General features: G+C 42.0%; 1 protein-coding gene across 3 annotated transcripts in view; it reads right to left on the bottom strand.

The window, feature by feature from the left end:
* Positions 1 to 268: 268 nt before the first annotated feature.
* GAK (cyclin G associated kinase) overlaps positions 269 to 23,761 on the bottom strand; it is a 95,418-nt gene continuing 71,925 nt past the window's right edge. For all 3 annotated transcript variants that reach the window (XM_006019689.3, XM_025199064.1, XM_025199063.1), the window contains 6 exons: positions 21,551 to 21,688; positions 21,025 to 21,144; positions 12,979 to 13,197; positions 10,250 to 10,398; positions 7,702 to 7,878; positions 269 to 5,773 (listed from right to left, as the gene is read on the bottom strand). In XM_006019689.3, coding sequence (XP_006019751.2) covers positions 5,672 to 5,773; positions 7,702 to 7,878; positions 10,250 to 10,398; positions 12,979 to 13,197; positions 21,025 to 21,144; positions 21,551 to 21,688 — 905 coding nt within the window. In that variant the 3' untranslated portion in view covers positions 269 to 5,671. The remainder of the gene's footprint in view (positions 5,774 to 7,701; positions 7,879 to 10,249; positions 10,399 to 12,978; positions 13,198 to 21,024; positions 21,145 to 21,550; positions 21,689 to 23,761) is intronic.

Genomic DNA, 23,761 nt, shown 5'->3' with positions numbered 1-23,761 from the left:
CTCCCTTCACCACACAAGCAGCCTGTCAAGTGGTACTACTTCATTTTTCCTTTTGCAGATGATGCTCAACATGCACTGAATCATTTTGAACTCCACACCCTTGGGGACACACCTGTGCGTGCATAGGTTCAATATTTTACTCTTGACCCGTTTTCTTATGGTGGCATAAGGCAAGTTTAATTCTGACTTTTCTCCTATGGATCTCTCACTTCCAAGGCAACAGTTATTTGTTTCAAATCCCAAAAGCCATTGCTCCCTTCAAATTTGCTGTGTGTGTGTGTGTGTGTGTGTGTGTGTGTGTGTGTGTGTGTGTGTGTGTGTGTTTTGTTTTTTTTAAGTCTGCAGATTTTGATAGCAATGCACTACAGATACTGCTATGAACAGAGAACTTAAAATCTATGGATTTTTGATTGGTCAATTTTTGATTGACAACCATTTTATTTACCTGAAAGACTAAAAGGCATTAGCATGAAATGCTAAGAGGGGAAAAAAGGGAGAGAAACAGTGGAATCAATAAGGGAAGGTCTAGCTACTCCAGCAACCTATGCTGGAGGTCACTTTAAATAGGCAGTTAGTTAACAGGCAAAAAGATAAAATGCACTTGTTCAGTGTGCTTCAAAACCCACACAGCCGATGTGATGAGTTGGTTAATCAAGCAGCACTGCATCTCCCAATCAATTTAAGTACAGCCCTTGCAATTAATACTTCCCAGATTTGGAGCCTGCTCTTATGCAAACCAAGAATTAAAAAGAAAACGGGATGGAGTGCACTAAGGTACAACACAGCTAAGACCTGGGAATGACATCTTGCATTTACTCCTCCCCAAGCTGTGCAGAGAACAAGATGTTCCTTCTGCCGCTTGATCTCATTAGTAGTCAGAAGCTCATAGATCTGCCATGGGCTACATTTTCTCACTTGCTTGCTTTTTTCCATTTGGCACAGTCCATCCACTCCATTTAAACTTTCAAGCCTTTGCAGAAGAGCTGTTTTCCTTTTATTTGTAAAGATTTATATCACTCTCACATGATATTAATTCATCTCAATTCAAGAGGCTGTGGATCAGGGTTTAAAGGCTGAAGGGAACAGGTTTATATAGTGCTCTCCTATGGGTAAACACTGCTTCTTGTACAAGTCTGAGTGTCCATATTTTACTTGAAAATAAATAGTCCATAAAACATGTGGCCATGGATAAACGTTAAAACCTAGTAAAAGCTTCTCCCAGGTTCCCTACTGCCACTGCCCATAGGCCATTTTTTCATCATTTAAATCTCACACTCCTGAATTTAGTAAGAGTTGAATCCCTGACCACTTTATTCTGCTACAGCCACTCTGCATATGACAGAGGACTCAGCAGGCCCTCCAGTACAGTCAGAAGAAGCCACTTGCAGTATGAATGGAGAGCATAGCCGAGGAGGATGACACGACATTGCTGGAGGGTGGGTATGTTGCATTCTTAATGCCTGAATGGACCACAGCATTCAGTGAGCTTGCCTACCAAGATGGGAAAACTGCAGATCTAATTATTTCCCTGTTGCCTCTCTCTGTTGGGCTATTTAAGAGGTGCCAGTTGCGTGTAGGTGAGCCACTAGGAAGTGACAGAGCTAGGTCTCTCAGGCTGCAACGCGTCTTTTGGGTCACTTAGGCTATCACTCTCTCCCAAACACTTCCCCCAAATCCTACCCTTTCCCTCCAGCATAATGGTCCCTTTCTGGCTAGTCTTTTCTAATAATCACCCTCATACACTTCATTTGCCTACTATTTAAACCAACAATAGCATTTCTGCTGTGTTTTAGAAACTATGCTGGTATCTAAAAACACTTCCCTCTCCGTAACATCATCTAACTTCTGCTGGCAAACTAGCAAGAGCCATATGCTCCACATACAGACCACATGTATTCAAGTGTTCCTCAACTTTTCTCTGACGTGCACTGTTCTATAAACACCTGATAGTTTATTTGCAAAGGTGGTGCTTGAGGCAAAGCCACCTCAAACTAGGCAGCTAAGTGAACATAGCCTGATATTAAAGACATCACCTAACCAAACCCTGCTAGCCTCCTTCAGAACCACAGGCCTCCATTCCTTTGAAAATGAAGGCCACTTACTGAATTGCTTCACTTTAAAAGTGTATAGGCCAAGAGCACAGCTGGACCATACTAATGTAAGGTTACTCTATGAACCTGTATCCACCAGATGCTCTTCCTGACCCTGCTGCCATGGATCTCCTGGGCAACTGCATTTCCATGTGGATTATAGATGGGTAAAGTTTATTTAAAAATATAAAATCAGACTAAAGTGCAAAACTTGACCCCCTACCCCACTTCTTCCTCCCCCTCACACTTCACATCCAGTAAATCTTAGCTCATGAACCAATTTGCACCCTGCCCTATACTAAATTTCTTTCAGCTTCTTGTTATGGATAGGGAGGTGCTGAGACAAGGGTGATGGTTTGGATGACATGAAAAACCATAGTCAGATAGGCATTGCTACATATCATGCTCAACAGCCAACTGCCTTTCATTACATCTTAAGAAACTCTCACTGGATTTGCTAGGCCATGCTGGTCCTTTTCATTAGAAGTAGCTGAAATGTTCCCCTTCTATTAAGATGTCTACCTGTAATTTGCTAATGAGAGTTTTATATAAGCATTTAACCTTTCCAGATAAGTAACTGCATATGAAATCTGAGCCTTTACTATTATGTAGGCATCACTGCACTCTTCCTTACGTGGTTTTATCACCGCGTTCTCTTCTGAAGCAAACAACTTCAATAAGTGTTTCAGGTCAGTGGTCAGAGCAATTGTCATCTGAAATGTTCTTCCTTGAGACTCTATGAGATACAGCTTAGAAGGTTTTTGAGGCGGTTTTAAGTGAAATTTAAAAACTTCTGTACATATCTTGTATCCATTAATAATTAAAAAGCAAGTTTCCCTGGTAAGAATCACTAATTCATTTTTATCTGTTCTGTACCTTATTTTGCTAGATCATTCCCTACCCCAGAATCATTTCATCCAATGCTTGTGGTGATTAATTCTCTGCAATACAATATAACAATTGAAGGTGGAAAAACTAATACTATTTATTTCCCACCTCTCCCTCAACACTCCCTTGCTTTACCAGATCTTCAGTTTCAGAATTGCTCATTCATAAAAATCCACAACTATACTCCCTAATTCTCTGTAACTTTACAGGAACACTAGACTTGAAATCTAGGTACATTTTAAAATGATGTGTGCTTCTGTTCCTGTATGTGTTCAAGTTACTGTATCAATTCTTCTGAAAGGGAAGAAAACCTGAGGGCTAACTCTCAATGCCATAAACACCTATCCAAAATGCTGTGTGAGCAAAGCAGGTGAAACCAACTGCACATAAAAAGTGCTATCAAACACTCAAAGGTAATTTAAAACAAACAAAAAGATTAGTGAAATTAGTGAAAGTTTGTTTTCCAGTTGTCACAATTTGAGTTTTCACTTCTATCAACATTTTTAAATACCCCACATTTTATTGTGTCCCTTTAAAAAGATACATAGGTCCCCGAATGCCCTGGAATGCATGCCGAACATAAGGATTCCTTCCTTCTCTTAAGAAAGCAGCACTGTTCGGTACTGCATTGTTTATTTCATATCAATCCTATGATCGATGTCTCCTTATTTCATATCAAAGTGCAACCCAGATATCAATCATCACAGAGCCTTGCATCTGCCTACCTTTTGTCCTGCACTTTACAAACCTGCAATTAGGTGGTGTAAGAGTCCTTCTATTGTTAACATTTCTGCCCTATGTAGAGGCCCTTAACCCTCATGAAAGCAGGCCTTCCATTTAAAACTATGATGTACCCAAATGCTAGCTTGTATCAGACCACAGGGGAGGCAGATATACTTTCATAAGCTAGCAATTCAATGAAATGAAGTCTACTTTCGAGTTGTGCTACAGGTAAGAATCCAATAACCTCGGACCTTTCCTCTAGTTAAAAACTTAACAGTAGTTGAGTATACATATACACAAAGGTGACAACTAACTGAGCTATATCCGAGTTGAAAAAAGTGTCCATAAATCATCTCTATCCCCTTGCTGCAAAGTGGATTTGGCAGTGGAAAAGCTCATTTTATGTAATATCATTCACTTTGGGGGGTTTGACTAGCTTTTTTTGTTTGGACACTACTCAGTGAAAGAGTACAACTTTTGACTTTGCCACAGCTTCTCTCAGTTAACCACCAAAATGGAAGACCATGGCAAAGTGATAAAAAATACCTTTATAGTTACTTTGATGGTAAAAGCAACAGTGTTAGTTTCAAGAACTGCCACCAAACCTAAATATTACATTCAGAAAACCTTTTGCAAACGTGTCAGAGGTGAGATTTGCTGTCTGGAGTTGTACAATGCTGTATAATAGGTGTTAATAATTTGTAAATCGATTATCCCAACATTACTGAAGAATTAACATTTAACTGAGTTTCATAAAAGGGATGATAAATAATGCAGCAAGTTTTGTTCCCGAGCTAGGTTCTCTACAGGTCTTGTACTAGCCAGTGTACATCAGGCATGAGATACACTATACACCAGGGGGTGTTTGTTTTTTTGTATACACAGATATCCATGCACTTAAAAAAAGGGAAAAGAAAAAGAAATCAATGAACTACTCAACATGCCACAAAAGGAATCTGGAAGCACAGTAAATGCTTTCCAAGGCAGCTAATGATGTAACATTTACTCAGTTAAAACAGACAAAATCAGAGTAAACTGTTTTGTGCTCACAATTCAAGTTTCAGAATAAATGACACTATTTTTCTATTATAGCATTTATATAAAACCAATGGAAGGCACATTCCACTGAAAAAAAAAAAAAAAAGACAAGCAAACCATACAATTCATAGGATTAGGAAAATAAGCACTAAATCACACAAGTATTACCTTCCAAAAATTCATAATAAATAACAAAAAAAACAGAACATGCAGTCCTTATATTAAAGCCAAAATATATTTCCAAATTCATGATATGGAAAAAAAAAAGTCAAGAACCACCCTGGCGGGCTTTCCCGTAACTGGGAACTTTTTGGCTAAGTAACTGTCAATTCATTGTAAGGAACACAGGTATTATCAGAAAATATTTTAATTATTTACAGAATGATTATCAGATTGAGTACACAACATACAGATGAAAATGTACACCTCACATAGATTCAAGAAAAGATATGCTGAGCAAATTCACTGTGATGGAGCTAAAGCACTTGGAGTAAGGCGATAGGCAAGCATCAAACTCAAATCACAAGAACTACTGAAAGTAACAGAACCATAAGTTGAGGTCGTCTCTTATTTTCTAAGAAAACAAAAAAAATCGCTGGGTTTGGAATGTCTTATTCTTGGATACCAACATCAAATCTCAGTGGGCATCATTAAAATTTGTTTTACCATATTTAAAACTGAATGAAAATCTCTACTTCCAGGCTATGATTTTGAAGAACTGAACAGCTGGGGTTTTTTAGTGCATATGTGTAATGCTTTAAATTCTACGTCTTATAAAATGCATCTCCATATTTAAGTGTACGATTTCACACACTGCTGACGTCATACAGAACAAAATCTTTCCTAAATCCCAGAGACGGTAAGGTCAGACTACCAGTGCTGGACTCCATTCTGTAGCAAATACGTTTTGAAAATCACAGCAAGGTGAACTTTTAGAAAAGGGATTTTGATCCTTGGTTTTCAAACTCTGACCATGCATCACTCAACTCCATGAAGATCATTTTGGCATACTGTTCATAAGGCTGTCCTGTGGCCTGTGAACAAGAAAATGTATGAGAAGCTGACTGAAAACAAAGGCACTAAGAACTAAAGTAGGGCTTGAAAGAAAGTTGTTGCTGTACCAATTAAAAAAAAACCTCTCACCCTCCTGTCTGGTTTAGGACCAGTGCATTGGATACACACTTCATATAACAGAAACGTTATGTTTACCTTTGTTAGTGTGCTATAAATGTGTAGCTTTTTGCAACCAAAGAGAAAGCGTCTCCCTTCCTCCCCCTCCATGAAAGTCTTCATATGTTCAAAAGTCATATTTTAAACAGCATCAACAGTTTATGAATTTGCTTGTATCATTTCAAATCTTTAATCTAATCTACTCACTGTAATTGATGTTGTACTTAAACAAGTCTCTCATTTTAGAGGAATTGCCAGACAACAATTTTCATTTTCAGTTGGGAGCTCCTAAAAATTCAAAATTTAATCTCCGTAGAACAGGGGTGTCAAACAATGGCCTGGTAGTCTGGTGGGCTACTAGAAGTTCCCTGCCCTTCAGCTCTGCACTACCGCATACTCCCGACACTGCCACTGGCTCTGTACCACCGCACATCCATGGCTCCATGCCACTGCCTGGCTAGAGCTCTGTGCCTCCCCATGCCCCAACTCCTTTTTTTACAAATGCCTATGGCTCTACACTGCACAAGCACAACTCCATGCAGCAGCATACCCCTGGACCCAGTTGCCACCAGGGCCAGACAACAGGGCCCTACAAATCTGGCCTGGGAGACGACCCTACAGTCTGGATTCAGTTTGACACCCCTGCTCTAGAAGCTACTGTATGGCAGCTCTTGCATTAGCACAACAGGAAAAAAGAGTTAAGGGTTATTTCCAAGAATGGCGTTAAATCCTTCTGCACTAGAGCCAAGTTTTTCTGATGGAACATCCATTTGCAACTAAGAAAGCCCCTAAACTTCAGTATTAATTGCACAAAAATAGACAGCTCTGTCTCAATACGGAGTTCAGTCTAAAATAGGTCTAAGGAATCTTCTGCACAATAATGATACAATGCAGGCAGAGCACCCTCCCAATTAACTCATTTGCCTCAGATGTGCCTAAAAAAAAAAAAAAAAGGGCCCTATATATCCAACAGCAAAACGTGCTACAGGATTGTGCCAACATCTGAAGTTTCATTTAAAAGGAACCTCCTTAATCCTAACCTCTGTGGATGTTAAAAAAATGCCTGAAAATCTGAGCGAACAATGAGAGATGCATTCACCCTTCTGTATATGTATACAGCCTAGAACTGAGGCCCTGAGAGGTGCAAACTGCCTAGTGTCATCAGTACATACTCTTGCCGACAGCTGAAATGAGATACTTCGTCTGTGTCTTGAAGGTGCAAACTGAAAGTAAATTTGAGAGACTGTGTACTGTCCAAGGATAGCAGTGTGCCAAATTCAGAAGACAAGATCCAGAATATGGAGAAAAGAGTGAAAGCAGTTTGTCAGGATAACAGTCCAACAACAAATAACGTGAAGCAATGGTCAAAGTAGTTCTTAGTCCTCCTTTGTGAAAGGGAAGAGGCTATTCCAATCCTGATTGGCCACAGAAAGGGTGGTACGTAGATACTGCTGCCACCACTGTTCAGATCACCTACTGGGGACCTTTTCCTTTCATCTAACCTCCATGGCTGGATGCTGTCATCTGAAAGATCCCCAGAATTCAGCACAAATAATTGTTTAGTGGAAAAGTACTTCTCCAAAACAAAGTGACAAAGTTAAAACTTGGTTTTACTACACGTAGCCTATTGGTCTCAGACCATATAAAAACCTTTCCCCATTAAGAGTTTGCAGTGTTTGAATGGGTTTGTCACTGATCAGTATGCTTTGCTGATTTTCCTTTTAACACCGTAGATTTCCAATTGTCAATAACTATTTCAGAAATAGCCTTGAACATAACCAATATTACTTACCTTATCTGGATGAACTACAAGTACTGCTCTCCTGTAGTACTTCTTTACTTGTTCAGGGGTAACTAGATCAGCTATGCTCACTGGCTTCCACCTATTCTCACCTTCCCAAAGAACTGTGTGAAGAGTGGATATCAGAGCCCTTATATTTCTCTCCTTTCCCTCAATCCATTCTAGAATCTAGAAAGAAATTAGAAAAAAAAAAAAATGTTAACTGAATACCACTTGGGGTAAAAGGCACTTTAAATCTGCTTGTAGATAATATTCCTCTCCCATTACTTTGTGCAAGGATATAAAGTTTGGCCTAACTGCATTGGTTTGAAAACAATTTCCAGAGAACTTTGCAAATGTGCTCTTAAATCAGCTGACCATGTAGCTAGCAATCCTTGTTGTTGGGTTGTCATCTCTGGCTTTCATAACTGCCACTGGAAAGCTAGCTGGCTTGTAAGTAGTTCTTAATTTAGATATTACAGGAATTGCAAACCATTCAAAAACTGAAGTTCCTAAAAATTATGTACAAAAGATCTCTCATTTTGCACTAGATTTGAATCAATTTGAGTAATTCACTGACTTGATTTCAGTCAGTATACCATCTTGAGCTATAGCCAAGTAGTGTGGTAATCTTCATGTTACAAAATGATCATCCATTTCTTCTACTAATACTAGTGCTGATAACTTAAAATTAGTAGCTGGCATTTGTAAAGAAATAAAAACAAACCCCTCCAAGTTTGCAGAGAGGGAAGAATCACTTGCACAGCTGGAACCCATGATGGGGAGCAAGAGGGGACCAGCCCAGTTCATGAGCAGCTGCTGGATCAAGTGCTGCCTTGCCCAAGGCAGCATGGGGGTTTGCTGGCCCACTGCCAGTGCTGAGGGAGAGAGAGAGACAAATGCTTGCTGGACAGCTCCAGAGGGAGTGGGGCTGAGAAAACTGAGTCCCAGGAGCCCAGAGGGGCTCCAACAGTTTAAAGGAAGCTGGGGCAACGGGGAAGGCAGTAAACACCAACAGGAAGATGGGCCAGAGGAACTGGCCATCAGAACTGCCAGCAGCACACTGCGCAATTGTTTACTTTTGGGTTTTTTCTTTTATTGCTTTAAAGCCCCAGAAACCAGAGGGAAGGGGGAGCTGAGGGTTTGCTACCAGCAACAGATAGCTGGCAAGAGAGTCAGGCTTCAGGATCACTAGAAGCATGATAGTGGAGGGTGGGAGGACTACCCTGATGCACCAGGGAAGGTGGCAGGTGCTGCTAAGATCGTTCCTGAACAGACATAGAAGTGCCCAGCTGCAGGTGGTAGCAGGCCTGTAGGGCCTGCCTGTTTTCTTCTTTATTCCAACTAACTTCTTCACAAGGGTTGGGCAGGGAAGTAAGACCCACAAGCCCAGTACTGAGCCACTTCCTGACTGGCAGGCTCAATGTGTAGGAGCAAGGATTCTACTTGACAAGACTTGCCTGGGTCCTGCTCCATCTTTAAGTTAGACACCATTTTTCTTTGCAAATTGGACTGAAGACCCATAGAGAACAAGGGTGGAAATGACATGTTAACAACAGAGTGGTGCTAGGATGGGGTGTAAGGGAGGCTGGAGCCCCAAAGAAGATCCGGACCCACTTCTTAAGAGTTTACTTCGGCTATATATCTGTCAACAATAACTAGTTTGACATCAAGATGTGGCAGGAAAGAAATGAGAAACTACAGCTGTGTGTAAAGACTGGGTAAGCTCATGTCCGTATGATACAGTCCTGTGGGCCCCATGACCCTATCCTATACTGTGTCAACAACATTCATGCTCATAGGGAACTGGAGAGATACTTTTTGGCTTGTGAATTTTTATTCAGAAGCCAAAAGATCTTTTCCTACTACTTAGTGAAGAAAAAAACAACAAAACAAACTTACATTAGATGTAAACTTAAGTAAGAGTCTAGCATGTTGGAACTGGTTATTGCTTCTATTTAGTTGGTTTTTGGTTGTTACATTGGTAATTCTGTTCCTCGGGACCTTTTTATCCTCAGTCTTCTTGCTCTATATTCCATGTTTGACTCTGTTCATGCATTTCTGCTCACTGCTTTCTTTTTTTCATCCATCTATCAATTGGACTTTTTGGATTCCTTTTTCAGCCATTTCTTATGAATCCTTTCTAGGAGTGCTGACCACCTCTTTTGGTGGAGGTGGCCTGTGCAGTAACATCCACTGCACAACATTCCTCTTTGTTCCTTTAAAATTTTCACCCACACTTGATGATTTTACCAGCCCTGGCATCTGAAACCCTCTGTCCTCAACAAGTTTCTCTCTCCCCTACATAGGATTTCACTCAAGCATACTTGCTCAGGCTAATCAATCAGCATATACAATGATGTGATGAAAAGTTAAATTCCTTTTAAGTTCTTTCCCACCACTGAAAGATATATATGTAAATTTTCCTTAGTTTTTCCCACTATTCTGCTACTCAAGGTTTCATCCTTCAGTGTATTCCTTGCTCCACTATCAACATTGCTAAGAGACAACAGGATAAAAGTACATTTGAAATCACAGTTACTTTATTAAAACATCAAACCTTTAATTTTAGGGGATCCATATCTTTGGACATTTCTTGCTTTCTCATTTCAGCAATGGTCTTTGGTCCTTTTCTATCTGATTTAGCTGAAAATCCTTGATTGGACAACAGGTCCTCAAAATCATTTTCTGAAACTTTTGGCTTTTGTCCTATACAACAGAAGGGGAAAAAGTGATAAAAGACATTTACTGGGCATCCTGCTGTGGCAAAGGTGGTAAGCATACTGCCCTGAGATGGAAGTCATGGCTGAAAATGAAGTGCATCTGAAAGTAAAGTTTCAAACATGATCATAATTCTCAGCTACAATTTGAGGAATGCAGCAGTATAGCAATGTTCATGGGTAGGGAAAACTGACCAATTTGGGAGGCGGGGGTGAAGAGATTAGGTGATAGAATTAGATTTCCCTAAATTTTGTTCCTTTTTTTACAGGACATCCAAGACCCTCACAGGCTTTCTAGAAGGGCAAATCAGCTTGCTGTAAGCTTCACACATTAGCTCCATACAGCCACAGCTAGACCCCAAGCTAGGAGGGTAATCTAGGATATATCACTATACCATAAAATTTGTTACCAAAGGGAAGACATCCTTCTGAAAGAGCCATTGAACCTAGCAATTAATACTACACAAAAAATAGGACAAAGGTGTATTGCAGGCTGCCTTCAGGACAAGTGAGCTGAAAATCACCTCATTGCCTCTCTCTCCCCCAAAGAGATATTTTGGATTTACAGATTCAGTCTAAACCAGGGGCGGGCAATTATTTTGGGTGGAGGGCCGCTTACCAAATTCTGGCAAGCTATCAAGGGCCACAAGGGTAGCCCCGCCCCTTAACAGGTGCCCCACCCCCTGGTCACCATCTTGGGACTGGAAGTCCTGTCCCACCCCCCAGCCCCTGACCTTTGTCACTAAGAGTCCCTCCCTTTGCACTCAGAAGTACTCCTTTCAGCAAGGGGGTTTGCCATCTCAGAACCAGAAAAATACCAAATTATAGTCTAAAAACCAATCGTGTACTACAACATTAATTTCATTTCAAAAAATATTTTGTCCTGATTTAGGTGTGTGTAGTGTACACAGAAGCAATTGTATAATAGCTTATCCAGATCTCCCCCTGTGGCAGGCAGAGGCCCTGCCAGCGCTCCTCTAAGCCTGGGCTCTGTGCTCCCGCCACTCCTGGCACTGGCACGGGCCCTGTGCTCCCGCTTGCTACCACTTCCCCCTCCCGTCTGCCATCATTGCCCTTCTCCTGCCGCTTCCCCTTCCCCATCTCCCCCAGCTTGCCACTCCAGCACCACGTCCCAGCAGTATGCCTGAGACAGCAGGATGCAGCAGGAGCTAGCCCAGGCCAGCCAGTGCAGCAGAACCAGCCAAGAATCACAGGGGCCAGGCTAGCGCCTTCCAAGTCCTGTGGCCAGTGCTGCAGCCGGGAATCACATGGTGCCAGAACAGTGGGGAGAATGGTGGCAGGCTGGGAAGTAGGGGAAGTAGGGAAATGGCAGCAGCAGGTGGGGGTCTGGCAGCAAGCAGGTGCACAGGCAGGAGAATGAGGTCCATGCCAGTGGCCTGGGACCAACACCGGCAGGGCCTAGAGTGGGGTGGCAGAAGCGTGAGGCCCAAGTCCACAGGGGCTCTAGAGCCAGGCCAGCTCCCCCCTTTCCCTGCTGGCACAACCTGGCCCAGCTCCAGAGCTCCTGCCAGTGCAAGCCCTGTGCTCTTGCCGCCCCACTCTGGGCCCCTGCTGGCACTGGCCCCAGGATACTGGCACGGGTCCCACACACCCGCTTGTTGCCACTTGTCCGCCGCCTGCCATTGCCATTCCCCTCTTCCCTGCCTGCCGCCATTCTCCTCACCCCCACATGTGCTCTGGCACCATGTGGCTCCCCAGCTGCAGTGCCAGGACCAAGGGAGCTGGCCCAGCCATGAGGACTGGGTTGATTGCCTGTGGTACTCCCCTCCCTCTGTTCTTCTCCAAGTTTCCCTCTCCAGTGGAGTGAAGCAGGAACAGCCCCAGGGTTCCAGGCCAGAAACCTGTGCTAAGCAGAAGCTTCTAGCTGGGGGTGGGGGGCAGGGCTGGCCTTGCTATGGCTGCTGGATCCTGCCACCAGCTTCCCCTGGATCCTACTGCCCCTGGTGACTTGTCATCTTTGATAGGCAGCCCGGGCAGATGGATATTAATTTTCTAAAATTTGTAGGGGCCCTACAGACTGTATAGAATGGCCTGGCAGGCTAGATGCAGCCTTCAGGCCATATTTTGCCCGCCCCTGGTCTAAACATTTCGGACAGCACTTTCAAGCCATCCAAACCACAATCATGTGAAGAAACATCTAATAAGTCTGAGTACAAGGATTCAGGTCGCTTGAGAGCAAGCAATGTTGTCAGTGGTTTAAGAATAAAGCTGCCTCACTAGGTGAGCCAGAGTATTTCCCACTCTTATTTACTGAACACATTCTGACAAGCTGGCTTCCCTGTTGTGTTAATGTCTGCTAGCAAGTTTGGAGAGACTACAAGGGACAATCGAAAAATGGATTTTAAACTACTGCTTATTTAATTCATGTTACTATTAGAGGTAATTCAATACATACAACTATAAAGTCTTTAACAGCACTAAAAGTCATCTTTCAGAGATTCTCTTTTCAGTTTCCATAAAACCATAAGGGCAAGCTGGTAGGTAGGAGATAGCCCAAGAATTTCATACATAATGAATGATAGCTATAATTTCAGGAAACAGCACTTACCAAAACAAGGAGTTCTAATACCTCTTTCTTCACGCCCTCCAATAACACTGAAGTTCACTGTATAGTTGGGCTTAGCCTGGGCACTGGGTTTAGCCTGGGGCTGCCATGAAGAACCAGTAGTTTGTGGCTTGTTCTTTTGCCACTGACCACTGCCTGGTTTCTGAGAAGGAGCAGACTTCTGAGCAAATCCACCAGGTGAGAAACTGCCACTGGAAGAACCTAAAAACGGTTGACATGAATCTTATATACATCCCTAATAGAAATGTTTTATAAATTTTAAAAATTACCCATTTAACTTCTTCTATCAGTTAAACAGTTCCACGGCAGAAGGGCAGGATAACACAGGGAGCCAGGACTCAGGGTGATTTGCAGGAGAGAGCTGCCACCAGTTGGGACTGAAGCCCATGGCCACAGCAGGCTTCACACTGAGTGTGCAGGAGTGGGCAGGCAGTGATGCCAGCAGCAGGAGAAAAAACACAAGATACAGGGTCTTGCAGGATCACCAGCTTGGTGCTGCCCAGTGTCAGGGCAGTGGCAGACAGAGGCAATGCAGTCCCTTCCCTTCCTTGCCCAGATGCAGCCAGGCTGTGCCCCTTCCACTCAGCTGAGGCCTTGCCTTGGTGCCGCAGCTCCTAGCAGAGGGTGCTTAGCCCACAGGTGGATGCCTTGGGTGCAATCCTGTACACCATGTCCATCCACTAAGTGCCCGCAGGCTCAGAGTCGCCACAGGTGCTTTCCGAGTGTTAGCTGCCAGAGTCCTGGGGACAGGTGAGCAGGAGAGAGGTACTACCTTGGGCTCCAGGTACTCATAGGCTAGAGGCATCACCTGGGTGCAGCATAGCTGTCCAGGCAGGCAGAGGCCCCTGTGAAGCCCCTGCTATGGAGTGGGGAAGAGGAGGGCCTGGCTGCATGCAGCCCACCCCTATGGCACCTGATGGCAGCCTGCCACTGCACTTGCTCCTATTTAAGTCCTGCCAGTTCTGCTGCACAACTCTACCTGGGGGGAACGGAGCCAGGCAACCTCTAGTTATCTCCCTGTCACAGCAGCTGTGCAATGCTATAGCCCAGATCTATGCTGCCACCTGGTCAACCCATGCCAGAGCTGTTCCCCTGATAGCAGGCTGGGAGGTAAACAGTAAACATTAAATAGTATAAATTACCATGTCATACCTCTTACATCCCTAATTTCTTCTAACAGATTCAACTCATTTCTATTCTAGATATCCTCCCCACTTGTTTTAGGCCAGTAGGGCAGGGTGGCACCTTAAAGATGAACTGGTTCCACCCTGCCCTACCTTCTGTGTGTTCTCAGACTAATAAGGGTAACCACATCTGCCCTCTTGGGTTTAGCGAGCAGCTCTGCAATCTGAAGAATGTGTAAAACAAGTCTGAAAATAAATCTCTTGACAAGAGTTTCAAAGAACCACAGATAACTTGGATGTGGAAGTCTAGAAATTCATTACTGTTTCAAAAATTCTTCAGCTTCCCTAACCTTGCCACTCATTCTGTTATATGACCAATGCTAAATCCTTGTCTGATCCACTGAATGCACATGCTGTCTAGAAAACCTATTCAGAGATGCAATAGATTTCACTACCAACTTATTATACTTATTACACTAATAATTATAAGATGGGTGCTGAGAAACTACTCATGTTGAAGAAAAGGTGTGCTTTGAAGTCAGTCACATTAAAAAAGTATTCTCTCCAGCCTTTTTTCATTTTTTATATTAAAAAAAAGTATTCAGAGAAGAATAAATGGCTTTGAAGACTAATATTAGTAAGGGTCAATCAGAGGCTCTCACCCACATTAGACTGAAGGCATCCCTTGGAAAATACCAGCTCTTAGTTTTCACTTGATTTTTGACTGGAAAAGTAACAGAGCAATTCTTCTGTTGCAAAGAAATCAAAAAGATCATAACAGGGAAGATTGTTTTGACACTACTGACTTCTATATGAAATCTCTGGGTTTATCTTATCAATTATGTTTGCACACGTAACAGTGCTAATATTGTGTGGCACCCCGCAGCACTCTTAAAAGCATCTCAAAGCAGCCCAGGGTACCCAAGCACCCTGGTTAAGAAATACTGGTCTACATAGGAGGAAAAATATACTGAACCAGGCCTGGGAGAGAAATTGTGGTAAAAAAACAGCTAGCTCTTAGCACAGGTGACTGGTGGGGGGGGGCACATGACACCCCCCCTCCCCCCGAGATTGACCCCCAACACAGCACCACTCAGGTCAGTGCAGTTTTTTTGTTGTGCGGGCCAGCAGTGTGTTGAGGTGGGGAAGAGCACTAAGCCACGGCACAGAAGTATAGGAGCAGATATGGGGCTTTTGGTCCACCCCTGGGCCTGCCCACAAGTTGTGCCCCCCCTAGACTCAGGAGATACCAGTCACGCCTGGCCCTTAGATTCATCTATTTTTTTACTCGCTTGTAGAGAAAGTAAAAGCCCTCTTCCCCGCTCTTTTGTCAGTGCAAACCATGCATATTGGAGAGAGGCTGAACCTGCACATTAGGCACCTGGTCCTTTGTTTCAGTCAGGATGACAAGCAAGGGATTTATACTTGAAGCCAATCCTCCCCTACACTGCCTCCATGGACTCAATCTTCAAGAAGATTTCTAAAAAGCAAGTTGCTTCAGCAACTGGCATATTACCAATGTAACAGGCACTGGAGCAGTGATTTCCGAAGGGTGTGCGCCACAGCATATTAATATGCCACAAAAAACACAGGCTGGATTGGCACTCCTGCTGCACCGGCCCTGTGCACAGGTATGGGGGTCCAGCCAGGCCAGTGCCATGCATAGGGACTGCACACCATACAGCAAGATCAGGCCCTTTATCCAGCCTCTGGACCAGTGAGTCTATTTTAATCCAGGAGGGAGAGGGGGGAGGGGGAAGAAGTGTGCTCCAATGTGCTCGTGCCCATTTTGTTGAAAAGCAGTTTCCTATCTGAATTTAAATGCAGCATGATACTTTAATATTTTGAAAGAAGGAGACAACATCCCTATGAGAAGGAAATTACCAGTAACTGGAGTTCTTCAGAAGGTGTTGTCCACATGAGCACTCACTTGTGCTTTTGACCACAACTAATCAGTGAAAGGCCCTAGGGCTAAGCTCATCTACAAATAAGAATGTGTACGGGGCCATCTACTCTGAGGAGAACCCCATTTACACATATGCAAAAAAGAAAAACTATTTCCTCCTGAAAGTTTTGAGCCAACTGTAGGTAAAAACATGGGCTTGCCCCATTTTCCTCCACATTTGCCTTGCATATTGCCTCTACAGAAAAAAGTTAAAAATGTGGGCATTCAAGTACAAGAGGAGGGAGAAAGAAAATCAGATGAAAGAGGGCTCTGCATTTATTCATGGCCAATTTATACTTATTTGTTCTTGTACCAACCTTTTCCTTTAGTTTAAATACTTATTCCTCCTCCCCCGTGCTAAGCCCTTTACAAGTATTTATAGTCAACAATCCTGTCTCAGCCTTCTTTTACTAGGGTGAACAAGCCAAGGTCTTCTAGCCTCTCCTCATTTAATAGGCTCTGTTATGCTTCCTAGCAACTTTCCTCTGTACCTGTTTTAGTTGTGTAAGAGTGATGGTATAGCCATAGCGGTCCAGAAATTATGAGAGACCACACTGGACCAACTATGTAGTTGGGCTAAAGTTAGACAAGCTTTCACATTTAAGGCATTCTTCCTCAGATTTTATATTCAAAAGCTTATCTAACTTTAGCCCAACTCACAGATGGTTCAGTAAAAAAGTTATCACCCTAAGAAATCCTTGCCCCTCACTTGTTTTAGTTTGAATTCATCTTTCTTGAACACAGATGACCAAAAGAGAATACAGTATTTCAGTTGAGGTCTCACTAGTGCTTCATACATGGCATTAATGCTTCTTCACATCAACTGGAAATACCTTTCCTGATACACCCAAGGGTTGCATTTACTCTTTTTATGACCCAGTGCATGGGTGAGTCATCCTGCAATCAACTAAAATCTCACCACCTGTTTTCCCCCCAACTGATGAGTTCCTAATTTATAGTAAAAAGGGTATAAATTTCACTCTATTTCTATTCCTCCAAACCTCAAGATCAGATAGCTGGATGCTCCTCTGTATTTATGGCCTCCCCCATGTGTAGTCTGCACTCTCCTATTTTTTGTGCCAAGACAAAATATGAAATAAGATCATGGTCAAGATTGAACCTTAAGGGACTCCACTAATAACTTCTTCCTATATTTCCCCTTTTCAACCAAAACTGTCATTTCTTTGTCACTAGTACTAAATGCTACCATTATGCTAGTGTTAGTCCATTAGTTACAAAATTAAGGAAAGTTTTCAGTCTAATAAAAACCAAACAAATTACTACTATATATTTCTGGACATTTATTACTGTGACCAAAGGGTATCAAGTGTCTGAAACAGTGAGATAAGACTTGAAGCCCTGTACTTTCTTTCCTATCATCAATTCTAAGCCTGAAAATGCCAAGAAGTTTAAACATTATGGTGACAAATGGCCATTGCCTAATGAATCACAGAGTTTAAGATTGTCCAAAGGAGACACTAAGGACTACATCCAAATCCCAATGAAGTCAGTGAAAGACCTCTAGTGGATGGGTTCAACTGGTGCTGGATCAGGACCTGAGGGTACAAAGAATCATTATCCTAACACCAAACCCTAACTGCACTGGGTCCTTTTATTAGGAGTGTGAAACCTCAGATTCATGTTGCATCTACACCATCCAGATAAAGAGTTAGTGAGCAAATATTTTGCTGGACAGGTGAACTGTAGAGTTTTCTAAGGATGCCCTGCATTAAGCAATTCATTTGAAATACCTTAGTGCTTGACATGTGCATACACCAAGAGGTTTTCAAAATTAAAGATTTAAGAAATTTCAAAAGGAAGAAAAGGCACTGTTTTTTATTATTGGTTTAAACAAGGCTAATTTTTCTCACACTGTATTCAATCACTTGACAAATATTCATAGTGAAGGCAACAAAGGGAGAAAAAAAAATAGAGGCAAATAGTCTAATGAGACAAACACCCAGAGACCTTCTAGTGACAACCATGCAAATCAGTTGTAGCAGCCAAACTAGTCGGTATCAATTTTTTTTCTATACAACTAATTAGTAGGGCTGTGTGAAATTTTGCCGGCTGTTTCGTTTCTACACTGTCAATTCATTTCAAGCTTGAAACAGCGAAATCAAAACACAATGAAGGGCTTTGAAACAGTCTCGAAACAAACCGAGGGCAGTTGAAATGTTTCAAGAGTTTCAAAGCAGCCCAGCTGAGTTGCCCTCCCCAGAACTAGGATCAGGCTGGGGAAGGGAACTCAGCCCGATCACTCCATTCCCCTCCCTGGTGCTGTGATCCATTGGGCTGATAGATGATATTGGGGCCAATAATCTGTTTGGGGTGCTCTATTGTAACAAAGCAGCCATAAACATGAGCTGTGAATTTCCCCAACATATTGATAATTCTCAGGTGAGAGAACTTTGTGTTGCCACCTCTTCAGGCTCCACGGTACAAAGTATGCCCAAAGCACGTGTGCGCTCAAGCAATCCCCAGGTGTTTCAGCTTCTTCTTTGAACTTCTGGCAATTGACAAAATTGAAACAGCTCTGAAGCAGCTGACAGTTGTGCACCTACCAAAAAGGCAAAGCACAACCAGTTCTCCTGCCTTTAAGTCTTGTACTGAGTGCAAAGTAACCCAATCTCAGAATTGGGTGCATATATAGATTAGCATCTCACACACATCAGTGCAAAACAGAAGCATCCTTATTAAAACTGCTAAAATTATACTGGTGCAGAAGCATGGGGGGGGCATAATCTGAACCACTAAAACTGATTAAGTGACAAAGCAACTTAAAGAGAAGGTGTGTAAGAATCTAATTCAGTCAGTTTTTACACAGGTAGTTTAATGAGAATGGTTTAAGGGAATAAAACAAAAAAGTGTTAACTGAATGATATTAACCTGGCAAGGTAATGAAGCAAGGTAAAGGTTAAAATAGTGTAAACCCAATTCCAAATTAGTCTGTTCCCCCACTCCAGGTATTTTCTGCCTCATCTGCATTATCTAGTGGTTAATCAGCAATATTTTCTCAACTTTCCAGCATGCACGTGCATCCAATCCTTTTGCTCCGGTGAACATAGGAGCCGTCTAAAGCAAAGCTGATGAAGTACCAGACATGGTAGATTTGTACAACAGCTTGTTTCCCCAATAGAAACAAAATAAGAGCAGAAGCATCTCCAGTTTACACACATAAGGGGCTCTGGGCACATCAGCTGCAACACAGACTGACTTTCAAACTCCTCCAGGGGAGAGGAAAACTTGCAGTTCCTGACATTGTGCCTCTGCATATCGCCTCTTAGCAATTAGTCCTGCATTTGCAGTAGAACAGGATGAACTGAACCCTACTCTGACTGCTACAACTACAGATTATATTCAAGTTATAGCTGCACAAACAAGTTGCTGCAAGTTCATAGCCTAGCTTACTTACCTTGTAGTTAAGTCATCCGTTCTGCAGTAACTGCCTATATGCATAGTTTTATCTCGCAGCAAATGCAGTACAATGTGTTCTACTTTCACTGAGGGGCAAAACTTCTTCATACTTACTGTGGGATAAGAGCGTACCTGGGTAGTTACTATAGAGTAGCTGACACAGCAAGTTCACAACCAAATTGCCCTAGAGTATTCTGATCTTGTAACCAAACCTTTATTTTCACTCTATGGCAGGAGTACTATTATGCAACAGAAGGAGGGGGGGGGGGTGGAAATCACATCTTCAGTGAAAGCTGAGGACAAAAAATACCAGAACAAGCTATACTTCAAGCTCCATCAATTTCTGAGACAAATAAAGCTTGCTTGCATCTCTTCTTGAAAAGACAGTGTTCTGAAAATAAGCTGTGTTGCCAGCAGACAAGTCTCTGTTTTCGTACAGGAGTTTGAGCTGGCTCCCTAATCTTGTTGGGAAGATTTGAAGGGAACTGCACATGAGAGTAATCCAGAGCTACTGAGACTTCAGGAAAAAAACAAATCAGCAAAAAAAAACCCAAGACTCCACACTGGAGGCTGACATAACCCAGCAGGATGGAAACCCTTGATAACTGGATGCTGATTCAGTACAAGATGGGAAAGGAACACTGGAGTTTTCTTTAGAGAAAAGTGAGTTAGCAAACATTTTACCAAGGGATAAGGGTTATGGAACATACAGACAATACAGGAGAAAAAAAGGAGGAGGTGGTCACCCCATGAATTAAAGTACTGATCCTAACACAGCTTTCTTACCTCTCAACTTCCAGCCTTGCACCCTTCAGTTGTTCTCCTCTCTCCAGCAGCACATAAGGCTGCAGTATGATTCTCAGGTCTCAAAGATCAACCCTTTAACTCGCCCACTACCATCTATCTTACTTTTTCACTACACCTCTTGAAACAGAAGAATGCATTTACTGGCTTGACCTTTCCTCCTGTTTTTATTCAAACATCCTGTTACAGAGCCTGCACCCTTCGTCTTCCACCAGCTCTCACTTGCCCTCCATTGACGCCTCTTAACTGAGTTGGAGAACAGTCTTGGCCCTGCCTGACCCTCCTGATCAGAATCATTCTCCCCATCCTGAGTTCTTACAGCTCTCAACTTCCTCCTTTTCTTACACATACATGACGATTCAGGAATATGAAGGCTTTCTTCCATGCATTCTTCCGAAACAGCTGGTATTTCATATGGCCAGATCCAATTGATTTCTCCCTGAACAACAGACACTTCTATTTCTAAGACACCTCTATTCTCCCTGCGCCACTTAGACTTAAGCTCTAGACCATTAATTTTAAACCCCTTCAGAGACCGAAGCATTACAAACTTACATTACTTTCAAACTGTTTTAAAACCATACTTCTTTATAAAAGTAATTGTGGAAGTTCATGTTATCCATGCAAATATTTCCTCCAATCCTGTTATTTAAAGTCATGGGAGGGCACGAAGAGTGTGGGGGGGAAAATACGAGTTACATTCTTATTATACCTTTGAAAAAAAAATTTAGAAGTTACCTGGAAGACCAGATCTAAGGTTAGCCAGGTCAGCAAAAGGGTCAAAATTTTGAGATTGTGCTTGGGTGAGAGATAGACCTGAAGACGCACTTGACTGGCTTCCTGTAGTAAGAGCTTGGCCTGTGTAATAAAAACAGAGAGGAAGTTTTATACAGGGTAGAGATGACAGGTTTAAAAGGATGACAGAAAAGTACTATTTCCATGACCAAGCACATCAATCCAAAAATCATCTTCAAAATCTCTGATGTTGCACTGTTTCTTTTTTATCATATCTATGGCTAATCAAGTGGTGTAAAAAAATCTGTATTACCTTATTCTTTTGTTTTTCATTAAATTAAAAAAAAAAAAAAAAAAAATGTAGCACACCTTCCAAAGTAGCTGAAGTTGAGTTCCTGAATATCATTATTTAATAAGCAAGAGGCTTACAGTGACCCCATAGTTTCAAGAGGCTAGAATGATAGACAAGCAAGTAAACACTCAGTCTCCAGGGTACTAAAAATGCACTGTATGTTTTATTTCAGAATACCTTCAAATGCAGACTTCTTTGGTTGTTGTGAAGCCACACTGGCAGCAGCTGAGGAATCAGCCCAGGAGTCCCATCCACCCAAAAGGTCTGGGTGACTTGCAGAGGAAGTTATCTTAGCTGGCTCTGGTGTCAGATTTCCTAGAAAATAATTCATAATGGAAAATTAAACAACACAGTGATGATTATGTTTTATGGTAAGAGCACTAACAGGACTGCTATTTGGATTTTCAGTTGGGGAATTCTTGATCTGCTTAAGAATCGCTGCGTAGTTTCGATTACTGACAATTACTTCCCGGAAGGGTTTTGCTCATTGAAGACATTAAACTGCAACTCTGAGTTTAATTTAAAACACTTTGCTGGAGGTGGTTACTTTCCTGAAGTATTGCTGTTTTGGAGCCACATGCTATACTATAAAACTCAGCGGAACGCATGGAAGCAATTACCTCATGTCCTTTTGTCTGGAAGAGAGACATTTATTTTCATAGTCTGCAGTCTAGCACATTGGAGTGCAAACACTTCAAAACATGATTTTCTTCCATCTTTTATAAAGATAGGCCCAAGTCAAAGCCCCAGCTATAAACCCCCTCCATCCACTCTCTGCTGCTGAATTTCAGGACAGTTTGAATTGTACGACCATGGCCCATTACAGCATCCTTGCATCTTTTGACCCTGAAAGTAATCACTCAATACAAGTCAGTGCCTCATACCCATTGTTACACATGAGCTTGGAGGTCAGATCACAAATTGGCAGCAAACAGATTATACCATGCTACTGCCTAAAATGAGACTAATTTATTATTAAGGCCTAGGCACAATGTCTCACAACATAGGTTTACTTAAAATTGTGTCATCTACTTAAGAAGTCTTTAACCACAGAGGACAACAACATTTTCCTGTGAATCAAGAGATTTGTTTAGGATGATGCGAGAAGTTGTCTGGGACCTTCCTCATTGCTGTATGAAGTTGTTCTCTCTCTCACAGGTTCTCCTGGCTCACCATTTCTGCTGATGTCCCATGGCCACTCCAATGGTGGAATTCATTCATCTCAAAACTGTGGGTTATTTTAATGAATACTGACCCTGCTATCAACTCAATAAGCTTAAAATTGCTTCTCAGTTCAGAAACACTTACTAGGCTTGCATCATGCCCTGCACGGTGACAGTGCCTTGACCATAATTTCACCATGCCTTTTGCTAAGAAAGATTCTCTTCCCTTACACTTCCATTTTGGATCACTTGTATGCCACTCTATGCTTTCTTAGTACAGTGGGCTTTGCTTGTTACATTAATCATACCTCTCACTTCACCTAGAAGAACAGCACCATAATAATTTTAGTATTCCTATATTTTTTATTAAAATTAATGCATAACTAGGACCAGAAATGCATGCTTCAGGTAATGCTGGCTTCACTTCAGATAAATGTATTAAAAAGCTTTTTCTTAGAAGACAAATCTAAAGAAGGACAAGCTACAACCCTTCATCCTACTAGTGCTGCATATTCAATGCTTGCATAGTAGTGATTTGCTGCCAAAAACAGCAGGAGTCCCAAAGAATAATTTCATTATTTTAATCATTGAAGAGGAGAATATAAGTTAACAAAAAGGGAAAACCCTCTTTTTGGCTTGCAAGGGTGATAAAGAAACCAAACATGTCTAAAATTATACTGAATCAGTAGTGCTTTATATGCATGCTAAATAGGATTTTTCCCCTCACATAGATAGAAACCTTTTAAAATGATGTTAAAATAACAGGTTAAAACATTTACCAGGATTCAAGTCATTCTCAAGCTGACAACTTGAAGCTAATGTCGAAGCTACTGCTTTTCAATTCAGTCCGACAGTGTTTGCAAAACACAACTCCTTAACACATGTATTACGTGACTTTCAAAACCATGACTCAGCTGTGTTTAAACATAGCTAGCTTCACAGCACAAGCTAAAATCTGTAGTTTTCGATACTAAACTGAATGTTATCTCTTAGTTCTAGAAAAAAATATGAAATGTTTTCTTTTTAATAAGTAAAAAAGTGAAGGAAGACAGTTGATATAGGATAGAAACTTGAAAATACTTTCAAGTATTTTAAGTAAAATCGTAACAGTTGTAATTGTTTGGATAGGTAACATGTCAAGTGATCCAATGCAGACCTTGTTATGGGGTCAGTGACTGCAACTAGTAAAGACAGGTGCAGTAGTCCCACAAGATAGTTTAATCAC

Source organism: Alligator sinensis, unplaced genomic scaffold (genome assembly GCF_000455745.1).
Source record: "Alligator sinensis unplaced genomic scaffold, ASM45574v1 scaffold607_1, whole genome shotgun sequence".
NCBI lineage: Eukaryota > Metazoa > Chordata > Crocodylia > Alligatoridae > Alligator > Alligator sinensis.
Note: the sequence above shows the minus strand (reverse complement) of the source record. Positions and strands in the feature narration are given on the sequence as shown.